This window comes from Cebidichthys violaceus, unplaced genomic scaffold (assembly GCF_023349555.1).
Source record: "Cebidichthys violaceus isolate CVI_PGR_0920_01 unplaced genomic scaffold, fCebVio1.0.p SCAF_43, whole genome shotgun sequence".
Classification (NCBI taxonomy): Eukaryota; Metazoa; Chordata; class Actinopteri; order Perciformes; family Stichaeidae; genus Cebidichthys; species Cebidichthys violaceus.
In genome coordinates this window covers 2200181-2214687 of record NW_027176628.1, presented here as the reverse complement: position 1 = coordinate 2214687, position 14507 = coordinate 2200181, and the positions used below count along the sequence as shown (strand labels likewise).

The 14507-nt window shown below is 44.6% G+C and overlaps 1 protein-coding gene across 1 annotated transcript in view; it reads left to right on the top strand.

The window, feature by feature from the left end:
• Nucleotides 1-14507, top strand: part of cngb1a (cyclic nucleotide gated channel subunit beta 1a) — a 38284-nt gene that overhangs the window by 9495 nt on the left and 14282 nt on the right. The window contains exons 12-23 of the mRNA XM_068728706.1: nucleotides 465-525; nucleotides 608-635; nucleotides 2246-2358; nucleotides 3199-3296; nucleotides 3429-3569; nucleotides 3839-3880; nucleotides 7353-7503; nucleotides 9268-9295; nucleotides 11130-11283; nucleotides 11908-12009; nucleotides 12095-12249; nucleotides 14133-14363. Of these exons, the coding sequence (XP_068584807.1) occupies nucleotides 465-525; nucleotides 608-635; nucleotides 2246-2358; nucleotides 3199-3296; nucleotides 3429-3569; nucleotides 3839-3880; nucleotides 7353-7503; nucleotides 9268-9295; nucleotides 11130-11283; nucleotides 11908-12009; nucleotides 12095-12249; nucleotides 14133-14363 (1304 nt within the window). The remainder of the gene's footprint in view (nucleotides 1-464; nucleotides 526-607; nucleotides 636-2245; nucleotides 2359-3198; nucleotides 3297-3428; nucleotides 3570-3838; nucleotides 3881-7352; nucleotides 7504-9267; nucleotides 9296-11129; nucleotides 11284-11907; nucleotides 12010-12094; nucleotides 12250-14132; nucleotides 14364-14507) is intronic.

Below are 14507 nucleotides of genomic sequence, written 5' to 3'. Positions count from 1 at the left end.
CTGCCTGGTGACTGTGTGTGTGTGTGTGTGTGTGTGTGTGTGTGTGTGTGTGTGTGTGTGTGTGTGTGTGTGTGTGTGTGTGTGTGTGTGTGTGTGCAGGGGTTTCTGTTTGATTGCTTGCTTCCTATTAACATAACAACATTAGAGCAGAAAGCTGAACTGGGGTTCTTCTATTGGAAAACTGAAAAAGTTAAGATATTTCCAGGAAACAAACCGTATATCAAATGTCTGGATGAATAAATACATAAAATATAAATACACTGGTAGAAACATAGAAACAACTCTCATAACATCAGATTTGCTAAACAGCATAACGTTGGCTATGCTAATTGTTTGTAGTTGTTTTACCCTCAACTACAGATTTGTATGCAACACTGTGTACACAATGTGAAAGAGTTAGAGGATCTAAGTTCAGGACAAATGTTTGAGGACATGTGGTCTAATCCGTCTCCGTGTGTTGACAGTATGATGGGATGGATCGTCAGCGAGTTTGGACGCATGTTGCCTCAGCCAGTCCAGAAGCAGGTATGATTCCTCTCAATAGTATGAATCCTCGTTAGGAGAGCAGACCGAACATGTCGCCATAATGTTTGTTCTCCTCATGCAGGACGCAGACAGTGACGAGGTGCAGAACAGTGAGTAGAACCTTTTCTATCGGGAGCTAGCCCACAATCAGCATCATGTCGCTCTGGATTCTGGGTACTTTAGAGACTAATTCCACAGAGCTGTTGGCAGCTGGCTTTTGTTAGTATACAAATAAAATATGCAGGTAATAAACAGATGCTGCACACACAGCTTCACTATGAAGTTTAGACAGGAAGATGTTTAGAAATGCAGAGGAACAGTTTGGAGCAGCATCAATATCAACACTGTGAAATCAATCAAACATGACTGAGATTAATTTATCTTTCTTTAACTTCCAGTGTTGAAACTTATTTAAACCATATTTTGAATTTCTCACCTTGCTGCAGTGATGTGGAAGTGTACTCCAGGGTGTGTCGGTGCACTGTGACATCACTGTTGGGTGTGGTCCAGGTGTTAATGACTCTCTAACTGATTGATTGATTGGTAGATTGATGGGCTTTGCTAGCTGTGTATTGATTGGCAGCGGTTGTGTCAGTGATGAGACGGACTCTAACCGCGCTACTCTTCTCCTTCTGTTTCAGGCGGCAAGAGCCCCTTAAAATAAAAGGAGAAGGAAGAGCAGGACAGAGTCACTGACACTGACACTGACTGAAGGACAGACAGACAGACAGGCAGGCAGGCAGGCAGGCAGGCAGACAGTGCTTTCAGTCTTTTTAATTAATTAACTTTTTTTACTGAGGAAACTAAAGGGATGAAATATAAATGATCCTGTAAATGTCCCACTGCGGGACTAATACAGGATTATCTTATTTCATTTTATGATTTGTTTCTGCACATATTTGAACATGTGTACATCTGAAGATGATTGTATGAGATACAAAGATTAGTTTTCTTCAGTCTAATAATGAACATACATATATCTAAATCTAAATCTCTGTATCTCACAGAATGGACTATGACAAACCACCAAGTCTTTCTTTTGTACCACAGTCAGAGAACTGATGGATTATTCTGTCGTTGGAGCTTCTTCATACTAGAAACTCACATGAGCTATTAGTGACAGATCTGGAATCTGGGTGGCCAATAGTTTCTATTTAATAGACTTTTGCTGATAATATAAAGGCAGCTAATTAAGGATTGCAACTCACTAAAGCATTTTGCTGTATGTTTATGAAAATAAAGAAAATTGGTGCATTTTTTTGTGTTTTTGTTGTCTTGGTTTGTAAACCTGAATGTGCAGGGAATAGAAATCAATCAATCAATCAATCAATCAATCAATCAATCAATGAGTCTATCAAACAATTATTAAATGTCCAAATCTGTAAATTATGCTCTGTAAGCACAGTGTTGGCATTGCAGATTGCATCAGATGTTCATGTGTTTGTTATATTGATTTTTACTCATTTTAATTTTAATTTATCTCTTAAGATTCAAAACAGATGAATTAATTAATTCTTTGATCTACAGATATTGAATCATATTATCAGTTACTCCAGAAAATAGACACAAATAGCCAGAATCATAAGTTATCTTTATCTGTGACATGAATTTATCATTTCCAGTGTGGTTATGTATGCATATATATATATATATATATATATATATATATATATATATATATATATATATATATATATATCTTCTGCCATGTGGCATTCAGTAAACATTGTACAGAAGAAGACGGACCTGGTGCTGGAGGACATGGGACAGGACGAGGACAAAGAGGTGAAGCAGAAGGAGGTTAGAGACGAGTCACAGAAGACAGAGGATCTGGTGAGTACCGACCCATTGTGAACATTCTACTCTCATCTTAATACGGATATACACATGCTAACATGCTAATGGTAGCATGATGCTCGATTGGACTCAGTTGTAAAGGCTCATCAGTGATGTGTTTAAAGTCAACGTAGCATCATGCATGATTTGTATATCCTATGAAATGTTACTCCTCATTTGTCATGCATGATCATACAAAAGTCAGCCACACATTTTTACTCATTATATGAATTTAGTCTTTTTAAAAAACGTTTATGCCACAAAACTACTTAATTAGGTTCATGAAAATAAGTCGTGGTTAAAATAACTACAGAAGTGAAGTTACTGAAGTACACACAAGTTACACAATAAAATCAACGCTAACTTCTCCTTTCACATGAGGAACAAACACCAGAGAAACTCCGATGGTACTTTAGAGGGTACCAGGATTAGTACTTTGGTACTTTAGAGGGTACCAGGATAAGTACTTTGGTACTTTAGAGGGTACCAGGATTAGTACTTCGGTACTTTAGAGAGTATCAGGATTAGTACTTTGGTACTTTGGAGGGTACCAGGATTAGTACTTTGGTACTTTGGAGGGTACCAGGATTAGTACTTTGGTACTTTGGAGGGTACCAGGATTACTACTATGGTACTTTAGAGGGTACCAGGATGAGTACTATAGTACTTTAGAGGGTACCAGGATTAGTACTATGGTACCATGTAGGTACCATGACATAGAGGTTACCATGGCGACACTAGCATCAATATTCAATATTCAGACTGGTACTGAAGTCGTTCTCCACAGAGATGTTTCCACGTGAAGAGAATCTGCTCTCTCTCTCCGGTTGGTTGCAGATAGGAGATGCAGCGGTGACCAAAGTGGATCAATGTAGTCCACCGATGGACATCAAGACGGAGGCTGGAGACGAGGTTCTGGTCCACATGGAGGACAGGTCACTGACCCCTCTTTGTTATTGTTGGATTTGATAGCAGCAAGCCTTTGTCTTTCCTTTGTTCAGACTCCACATTTAAACGTGTAGTTTCCTGTAGTGTTGGTGAGTATCGGAGCTCTTCCGTGTCCACAGACTGCAGCAGGACCGTCTGCTGGAGGCGGCCCGCGTCGCAGAGGAGATGGCCAGGCAGGCAGCGGAGGAGGCGGTCCGACAGCTAGAGGTGGAGCATTCGGCTAAGATCATCATAGAAACACTGCCAGAGTCCAACGAGCAGTAAGTCACATGAACACACACACAACGCATACAAATGTGTCCACAGTGCTTCTACGGACCGTCAGCGCCTCAGGAACTAATAAGACTGATTTTGAGCTTGTATTGATTCAGCCAATGCAGTGCCATTCTAACAGAACCAGCTGAAGTATCTCACCACATGGGCTGATTCTGTTCTCTTTAAAGAAAAGCTGAATCTGTCTTTAAGACATAATAATTAGATACCACGAGTACACACAGACAAACACTGTCCTGCTGTTTGTTCTCAACAGACTTCCCAACATCCTTGAGGAGGAAAACGAGGACGATCCAGAGTAAGTCCATCTTCATGAACAGCCCCTCCCTCCTGATATCTCACATGCTGCTGCTTTGTTAAATGCTCATAGCAAACCGCTACTGCAACCTCTGTATTGACTAAAAAGGACTTGGGCAAGCTGATCGGCTATGTTTGTGGTGGATCCGCCTTCATCCCTCTACTGATCTCTATCTTCTCCTCTGACATGAGGTGTCGATGCTCAGTGGGTTAGTGGTTGGAGTGTTGCTTTAATGTTCTCATTTACCTTAGAGAGGCTTTCCTACAGTATTAAAGGGACTCAGCAGAAGAACACCATCTCCAAGGTGTTTTATGTTCCATGATATATTTTAACTTATGTCCTATAATATTTAGGAGTGAGTATCAGTCCGGACCTGATTGGATACCCTCTCCTCATCTACACAACTGAAGTTCAAACCTACTTCTCAGTCAACAGCAGTTTTTGAGACTGACCTGTAAAATATCACTAGATTACAGACAAAGTGACCAATCGTTAAATGAAAGTGGCTCTACTACGCCTGCTGTTACACTGGCTGTACTTGATTATGCACTTTCTGTGCTTTGAGCACCTTCTGCTGCAAAGTTAGTAAAGCCCCAGGGATTGATGAGATCCATCCAGAAATGCTGAAGGCACTGGGTGTGGAGGGGCTGTCTTGGATGACACGTCTCTTCAACATTGTGTGGAGGTCTGGGACGGTGCCTAGGGAGTGGCATACCGGGGTGGTGGTTCCCCAGTTCAAAAAGGGGGACCAGAGGGTGTGTGCCAATTACCGAGGTATCACACTACTCAGCCTCCCTGGTAAAGTCTACTCCAAGGTGCTGGAAAGGAGGGTTCGGCCGATAGTCAAACCTCAGATTGAAGAGGAACAATGCGGATTCCGTCCTGGCCGTGGAACAACGGACCAGCTCTTCACTCTCGCAAGGATCCTGGAGAGGGCTTGGGAATATGCCCATCCGGTCTACATGTGTTTTGTGGACCTGGAGAAGGCGTATGACCGGTTCCCCTGGGAGATACTGTGGGAGGTGCTGCGGGAGTATGGGGTGAGGGGGCCACTTCTGGGGGCCATCCAATCCCTGTACGCCCAAAGTGAGAGCTGTGTCCGGGTTCTCGGCAGTAAGTCGGACTCGTTTCCGGTGAGGGTTGGCCTCCGCCAGGGCTGCGCTTTGTCACCAATCCTGTTTGTGGTATTCATGGACAGGATATGGAGGCGTAGTCGTGGGGAGGAGTGTTTACAGTTTGGTGGGCTGAGGATTGCATCGCTGCTGTTTGCAGATGATGTGGTCCTGATGTCTTCATCGGGCTGTGACCTCCAGCACTCACTGGATCGGTTCGCAGCCGAGTGGGAAGCGGTTGGGATGAGAATCAGCACCTCTAAATCTGAGGCCATGGTTCTCAGCAGGAAACCGGTGGATTGCCCACTCCGGGTAGGGAATGAGTCCTTACCCCAAGTAAAGGAGTTCAAGTACCTCGGGGTCTTGTTTGCGAGTGAGGGAACAATGGAACGTGAGATTGGCCGAAAAATCGGAGCAGCTGGGGCGGTATTGCAGTTGCTCTACCGCACCGTTGTGACAAAAAGAGAGCTGAGCCGCAAGGCAAAGCTCTCTATCTACCGGGCAATCTTCGTTCCTACCCTCACCTATGGTCATGTGGACTGACCCAAAGAATTAGATCGCAAGTACAAGCGGCCAAAATGGGTTTCCTCAGGAGGGTGGCTGGCATCTCCCTTAGAGATAGGGTGAGAAGTTCGGTCATCCGTGAGGTACTCGGAGTAGAGCCGCTGCTCCTTTGCGTGGAAAGGAGCCAGTTGAGGTGGTTCGGGCATCTGGTGAGGATGCCACCTGGGCGCCTCCCTAGAGAGGTGTTCCAGGCACGACCAGCTGGGAGGAGACCCCGAGGGAGGCCCAGGACCAGGTGGAGGGACTATATCTCCAAACTGGCCTGGGAGCGCCTCGGGATCCCCCAGTCAGAGCTGGCTATTGTGGCCCGGGAAAGGGAAGTTTGGGGTCCCCTGCTGGAGCTTTGCCCCCGCGACCCGATCCCGGATAAGCGGTCGAAGATGAGATGAGATGAGATGAGGGTTGCACACTTCCTGTGCATAAGCTTGCACTTAGAGCTTGTACTTTGGTACAATCAGATCTACTCAGCCTTTTACTTCTTATGGCCTTCTGAAGTCCTGCCCTGTTCCAGGCGACTATCTATATAGGGTGTCTGTCAAAACTGGACTCACTCCATTCTTTGGCTGCAAGTGGAGATCCTGTCTATGAAAATCACAGAGGCAATTAGGATGATGGTCCTTTCTAACTCCTAGAATTAATTTTCCTGACAGGGCAGTGCAGACCTTTAAGTCCCCTTTGGACTTCCCAACCACTGGTGTGCCAGCCCACAGCATGTTAACCAAGGCACACTACAAGTTGTGGAGCCTTTAGTATTTCAGGGCAAATCTCATCTCCCCTTAGCACCTTGCTACTGCTGACCTTTTTGTCTACGTCGGTGACGTCTGCCAAAGAGGTGGGCGAGGTTTTATAACTCAGCTTCTTCCTCCAGAGTGTGAAAACAAAGTTGTGCCTGAAGGTGACATTGTTAAGTTATCATTTAATCTAAGTCCCAACCTCCACCTGTGGTTGTGAGCTCTGGGCAGTGACAGAACGAATGAAATCAAGGATTATAAGGACTGAAACTGTTGAAGAAGTCCATGCATGATCAGAATGGTATCTCAGGCATGTCAGGGCAGACCTACAACACACTGACACTTAAACAGCCTATTTGACCAGTGGATGTGGCTGCAGTGGACACTGAATCACATCTTAGTGTTCTCCACTCAGTGTTGTAAGCTAAATGTTCTGGCCCAAAACAGCCTAAGACCGGCATGTCAGGTCGCTGTACCCATGACAGACTCTTGAACAATGACACACCAGAGTCCACCCAAGTGCAATGGTATGATTCCAGGTAATGGAAGCTAATGGAAGTTGTGGTTATTGTTACATTCTCACTAAATCCTTGTTGTTCTCATTTTGTTGAAATGAAAAGGTGTTCAAATTGTTTTGTCCAGTTGAATTGTTAGCTCGAGGTTAGCTAATGAGGGCAGGACTTTGGTTCTAATCAAATATTCTGCTGCATGTCTGTTTCTTTTCATCACAGTGTCTCATGCTCAATTTATTTTGTGTTGTTTTTTGCCAACTGTTCTATGAATCAGGGCAGACCTCAAAAGGTAGGTTGAAAGTTTTTCTGAAATGTAGGAAATCAGTAACTGAAGAGAAGATTTGAGCACTGAACATCAGATAAGATGCAAACTGAGTGCTGTATATTTGCCTTAATGGTCTCATTTTGCACGTCACCTTCGTCTCCTTTAAATGTTTTTTTACCAAAACTGTATGTGAAACCACCGTAACAGTGATACAAGAAAAACAATCCTGTTAATGTTGCACGAAGGACACCAGTGGAAGGATCCGTGACATGTGCTCTTCTCCTCCAGGAGCCTGATGGACGTCTGTCTGTCCGATGCCACTCCTTCATCAACACATGTGGAGCCGGCATCGGAAAGGAGAGAAGTGGATAGTCCGGACTCCCAAACCATCACCCAACAACCGGAGTCACAAGCTCCAATAATCACCACCACAGATCAGGTGAACGTGTTGTTCATTGTGTACATGTGACATCTATCACACCTCATCCTGATAGAGGATCCCTCAGGTCTCTCCCTCTTCTCTCACCGTTAAAGAGTTTTTTGGGGGAGTTTTTCCTGTTCCGATGTGAGGGTCAAAGGTCAGAGGATGTCGTATGTGTACAGATTGTAAAGAACTCTGAGGAGAATTTGTGATTTGTGATAAGGATAAGGTTGTTTATTGTCATTATAAAAAGATACAACGAAATGAATTTGGCGACTCATCAGTCAGTACAGCAGCAACAAGACATTATGACAAGACATTCAATAAATATACACAAGATAAAACACAGGCATCAATGGCTTTAAGGTGAAGAAGGTGCTTTGTTAAAGTGTCGTGTTATTGCCTGTTTTTGTTTCTTGAGCTGGGTGGGTGGTGGGTGGGGGTGGGGGGGTGATGGAGGAATCCGCTCTGGGGAGAAGCTGTTCCTCAGCCTGGTAGTCCGGGTTTTGATAGTCCTGTATCCTCTTCCTGATGGCAGTGGAACAAACAGAGAGGGACCCGGGTGTGTGATGTCTTTGCAGATGTTGCTGGTCTTCTTCTGGAGGCGGCCAGCATACACTGTGGGGGTAACTCCCACAACCCTCTGTGCTGTTCTAACCACCCGGGCCAGGGCCCTCCGGTTCTCTGCTGTGCAGCTGGCGTACCACACAGTGAAGCACTGACAGATGATGGTTTCAATCACCCTTCTGTAGAAGTTTACCAGAAGGTCAGGGGCAGGCCAGCTGGTTTTAGCTTCCTCAGAAAGAAGAGCCTCTGCTGGGCTTTCTTCACCAGGTGGGATGTGATCAGGAACCAAGTGAGGTCTTCAGTAATGTGAAGCCCAAGGAATGTGAGGCTGTCCACCCTCTCCACCTCCTCCCCACGTATGTAGAGTGAAGAGGGTGTGGTCTTCCTGGATCTCCTGAAGTCCACTATCACTTCTTTGTTCTTGGTGGTGTTCAGGACCAGGTTGTTGTCCGAGCACCACTCAGCCAGATGTTGGACCTCCTGTCTGCAGTGCGTCTCGTCGTTGTTGGAAATGAGTCCCACCACAGCGGTGTCATCGACAAACTTCACTATTGTGTTGGAGGAAGAGGTGGAGGAGCAGTCCTGGGTGAAGAGGGTGAAGAGGGCTGAGCACACAGCCCTGCGGTGCACCAGTGTTCAGGGTGGTGGTTTTCGATGTCAGGTTCCCTATCCTGACACTCTGTGGTCTGTTTGAGAGAAAGTCCAGAATCCATGAACAGAGTGATGTAGAGAGTCCAAGGTTTTGAGTTTATGCAGCAGTTTATGGGGGTGACGGTGTTGAAGGCAGAGCTGAAGTCAATGAAGAGCATCCTGACGTATGTGTTAGGGTGCTCCAGGTGAGACAGGGTGATGGAGTGTGATGGAGACCGCGTCCTCCGTAGATCTGTTCGCTCGGTACGTGAACCGGTGGCTGTCCAGGTCTGCTGGGAGGACGTCCTTTGTGATGACTGGAGTCAGGGCGACTGGGCGGTAGTCGTAGAGGCAGGTGACTGCGGTCTTTTTCGGGACAGAGACAATGAACAAACTCCCTCTGCTCATGAAGACCGTTTTAAAAATAGTAAAAGAATTAAATGTGATGCTTCATAAAATAACAGTTTACTTTTTAATTTTGACAAATATAAATTTAGACAAAGTGTGAATTATATTTCATTCATTATGATTAAAAAGTGAGCAGAGATTTTAAATATGTTGTTCTCTTCCTTCTTCTTCTCTCAGGCCGATGCAGCAGAAGGTGGATGTGGAGGTGAGAGCACAACAGAAACATGAATATACCTGTTTCACAAATATAAAGTCTTATTAGCTTCAAATATGAATGTGTTGCACATTTCTGTATTTAAATGAAGGGAATAGTTGCAGACAAGATTCATGATGGATTATATTTACCTAGAAAACACATTTTAGTAGAACTGAAGGTATGAAATAAGATCACAGAACAGCCTCATAACTGATAACAGCACAGGGAGCTTCATAGGGTCAACTCCTACAATGTGAATAGTTCATTAAAGTTTCATAACCAATGAGTTACATAGGCCACTATTCAGTGAACTATACACTTATAATAAAGAGATGCTCAAATGTTGCTTGGATTGCTATAATAATAGTATTAATATCTGTTGATGTGTTGATTGACAGACCAATCGGTCACCAGCCTCACTTAAACAGAGAGCAGGACAGATGAAAGAAACTCACTGTTGATTTGATGCTGCTGTTCTACTTCCTGGTCTCCTCATATTAACTAATGGTCCCAACAGGAACTCACAGCTCTCATCTGCTCTTTGACTTCTGACTGTTTCTCCGTCCAGTTCCCGACATTTGTTCTCCGATAAAGAGCTTTCTGCTTCGATTCCCGCGCGCTGCTGAGTGTCTGGAGAGCTGCAGGAAGCTGATGCATGACCATAACCTCGCTGCTCCCGCGCTGAACCCGCCACCGGAGCTCGCCCAGCTGACCCGGGAGCTGTCGCAGCTCCCCGAGCAGGCGCGACAGTGCTGCGTGAGCATCGTCCGCCGCTTCACACGCCTTAACTCCAACTCCCAGGATCCTCAGCAGCCTTAACCACGCCCTCCTCCAGCAGACCCTTAGAGAACCTTTAGACACCCATAGATCCAAACCTTCAAAGTGCCAAACAAACCAGCTTCATCCAAACCATCCCACATCCTCTTCCTCATCTCTCCCATCATGCTCTACTGCTCTGCACTGCTTCACCTGAGCCGCCAGCTGACCTCACCTCAGGTGATCTAACAGGAAGTGGATGTTTGTGCTGTGCTCTTTTGCTGTTCCCTTTGCTTTGAGACATCACTAGAAAGAGGGCCCAACAAGCAGACTAATGCCTGTTTCAAACAAAGCCTCAAAGCCACTTGTTTGGAAGTTAAACCTGAAATTAACAACTCTATTAACAACTAGAAAGTCTGAGTCACGCCCATTACTGGTACTAAAACTGTCTGGTGATGTCACTGTGGTGCGTTCAGGTCTGGATGGAGAGTTGGTAATGTGAGGGTTAAAGATACAATGTAGCACAGTTGTTCTCATGTCTGGATGTTGACGTGGATTGGAAGGTTGGAAACTGGTTATTACAAAAACTATAAACACAAGCTCATGAATTCTAGAACATTTTTAATTATTTTGAGATTGTTTGGAAATGATTTGGGAGACTTGATAGAAATTCATTCCTTGTATTTTTGATGTGTGTGTATATATATATATATATATATATATATATATATATATATATATATATATATATATATATATATATATATATTGGCCAGCTAGCTATTAATCAGCTGAATACAGAACATCAAATATGCTAAAAGTAGCTAGCTGTTGGTAACATGCTCCTTTCTTTTATATTTAGATAATAACATATGTGATTTAAAACATGCCTGTTGACTTCCAGCCTTTTGGTTTCATTAAACATTGTTTTTTGATCATTATACTAAACTGAACCAGTAGATATGTTTTTTTTCCATCATGTCAACAGGTTGTTGAAGTCTGATGTCAGTAAACCTGAAACAACTCTCTCGACAGCCGTGAGAAGATGTTACCTGTAGTTCAACAGCTGTTCTACTCCGTCCCTCAGGGCGCTGTGGTGAAGGTTTGGGCGGAGCTCCGGAGCTGAGGGTGGAGGATGTGGATCAAGATGTGGATCAGGATGTGGGGCAGGGAAAAGGCCTGAACATCCCTAAAATTATCACAACCCCAGAGCCAGAGTTCAGCCCACTGTCAAAGCTCAGGTAACAGATGAGTCTGTCTGCAGCGCTACTGATTGGCCAGAGGGGGCGCTAGAGATACTACGGCACCGTGTTTTAGTTATTAGAGAAAAACATGGATAGATGAGTCCGGTTGGCCGTCGCCATGTTGGATTTTGGATTTTGGACTTGAAACTAAAGATTGAGACCATAAACTCATGTTCACAATGTTTACTGAGGTAATAAATCAAGAGAGAAGTAGAGTCATTTTAGACTAGACTTCTATACAACCAGAGGAGTCGCCCCCTGATGGACACTAGAGAGAATGCAGCTTTAACACATGACGCTTTGACTTCACACAGCAGGACTTCTCCTGGAAAATTCACTGAATATCAGGATTTTAAAACATGCCAGCTACACTCACATTGTTCACGTCTTTGTTGTTGTGGACTTGTCTGAATATTTCTGTCTCCTTTCTTCATGTTTTAATTTCTTCATGTTTATGTCTTTATGTTTTTTGTTTCCTCGTTTCAAGGAATCAAAAAAAAATTCCACTTTCAGAAGCAAAAGAAAAGCTCTCTGCAACTTTGTTTTCAGGCCTCCTGTGGTTCTTTTCATATTTCTGTCCATGTTGTTGTCCACCTGTCCTCCTGCCGTTGTCTCTCTCAGTGCTGCAGGTGATATGTCTGCCGATGAGAATGATGACGAACTGTTGAGAATCGGTCTGAAGACCTTGTCCAGTCAGGGAGACCTGCTGACTGCAGACGATGAGTGAGAGAAGACACACAAGTGTACTTTGTCCTCCACCTCAGTCCCCTCCATCCCCCATGTTTACTGTCCTGCTGTCATCCCACAGGATGCGTCCTCTGTCAGCAGCCAGCGTCGGCAGTGTGGTGGTCCAGGACCGTCTGAGCGAGCTCGTCAAGTTGTTTAAAGGACGGACAGAGCGGCAAAAAGACCGGCTGGTGGACCCGGACGAGTCTGAGGAAGAAAGTCCTTCAGCCTGTAAGTGTCTCATGTCATCGTGTCTTTGTCCTCATGTCGTTGTATCTTTGTCTTCATCTCGGTGCGTCTTTGTCTTCATGTTGGCGCATCTTTGTCTTCATGTCGGCGCATCTTTGTCTTCATGTTGTTGTGTCTTTGTCTTCATGTCGGCGTATCTTTGTCTTCATGTCGGCGCGTCTTTGTCTTCATGTCGGCGCATCTTTGTCTTCATGTTGTTGTGTCTTTGTCTTCATGTCGGCGCATCTTTGTCTTCATGTCATCGGCGCGTCTTTGTCTTCATGTCATCGGCGCGTCTTTGTCTTCATGTCGTTGCGTCTTTGTCTTCATGTCGTTGTGTCTTTGTCTTCATGTCGTTGTGTCTTTCTCTTCATGTCGTCGTGTCTTTGTCTTCATGACGTTGCGTCTTTGTCTTCATGTCGTCGTGTCTTTGTCTTCATGTCGTTGTGTCTTTGTCCTCATGTCGTTGTATCTTTGTCTTCATGACGTGTCTTTGTCCTTATGTCGTTGTGTCTTTGTCTTCATGTCGTTGCGTCTTTGTCCTCATGTCGTTGCGTCTTTGTCTTCATGTCATTGTGTCTTTGTCCTCATGTTGTTGTGTCTTTGTCTTTATGTCGTTGCGTCTTTGTCTTCATGTCGGCGCGTCTTTGTCCTCATGTCGTTGTGTCTTTGTCCTCATGTTGTTGTGTCTTTGTCTTCATGTCGTTGTGTTTTTGTCTTCATGTCGTTGTGTCTTTGTCCTCATGTCGTTGTCCTCATGTCGTCGTGTCTTTGTCTTCATGTCGTTGCGTCTTTGTCCTCATGTCGTCGTGTCTTTGTCCTCATGTCGTTGTGTCTTTGTCTTCATGTCGTCGTGTCTTTGTCCTCATGTCGTTGTGTCTTTGTCCTCATGTCATTGTGTCTTTGTCCTCATGTTGTTGTGTCTTTGTCCTCATGTCGTTGTATCTTTGTCCTCATGTCAGCGCATCTTTGTCTTCATGTCGTTGCGTCTTTGTCCTCATGTCGTCACGTCTTTGTCCTCATGTCGTTGCGTCTTTGTCTTCATGACGTCGCGTCTTTGTCGTCATGTCGTTGTGTCTTTGTCTTCATGTCGTCGTGTCTTTGTCCTCATGTTGTTGTGTCTTTGTCTTCATGTCGGTGGGTCTTTGTCCTCATGTTGTTGTGTCTTTGTCCTCATGTCGTCGTGTCTTAGTCTTCATGACGTTGTGTCTTTGTCTTCATGTCGTTGTGTCTTTGTCTTCATGTCGTCGTGTCTTTGTCTTCATGTCGTTGTGTCTTTGTTCTCATGTCGTTGTATCTTTGTCTTCATGACGTTGTGTCTTTGTTCTCATGTCGTTGTGTCTTTGTCTTAATTTCGGTGGGTCTTTGTCGTCATGTCGTTGTGTCTTTGTCTTCATGTCGTTGTGTCTTTGTCCTCATGTTGTTGTGTCTTTGTCTTTATGTCGTTGCGTCTTTGTCTTCATGTCGGCGCGTCTTTGTCCTCATGTCGTTGTGTCTTTGTCCTCATGTTGTTGTGTCTTTGTCTTCATGTCGTTGTGTTTTTGTCTTCATGTCGTTGTGTCTTTGTCCTCATGTCGTTGTGTCTTTGTCCTCATGTCGTCGTGTCTTTGTCTTCATGTCGTTGTGTCTTTGTCGTCATGTCGTTGTGTCTTTGTCTTCATGTCGTTGTGTCTTTGTCCTCATGTCGTCGTGTCTTTGTCTTCATGTCGTTGCGTCTTTGTCTTCATGTCGTTGTGTCTTTGTCTTCATGTCATTGTGTCTTTGTCTTCATGTCGTCATATTTTTGTCTTGACACAAATTGAATTAAAGGAACAGTTACATTCAGTCTCATTTATTTCTGTGAAATCATCTAAATAATAAATAGAACATTATCGTATTGATTCTTTCTGCAGCACCAAGCAAAGCTCCTCCTCCTCCTCCTCCTCCTCCTCCTCCAGAAGAGAAGAAGGATGAAACCCCTACAGCAGCAGAAGAGGAAGAGGAAGAGAAGGAGTTTGTGCTCCCCTTTGAACTTTTGGGACGTCCAGTGACGATTCCCAAACTGCCCAAACTGCCCCCGATGCCGGACTGGGTCCGAGTCCTGATGGAGTACCGCTTCCCTGCCAGCATCGACCCATTCACCGGTGAGCCGACAGATATTCACAGAAAACTTGAATATAGACATTTTATGTTCATTGGTACTTTTTATAATACATTTATATAATATCTATGTCTTCTTGTGTCAACAACAGTCCTGTCTGTTCTTCCCTCTGTCCGTCCAGCTGTCC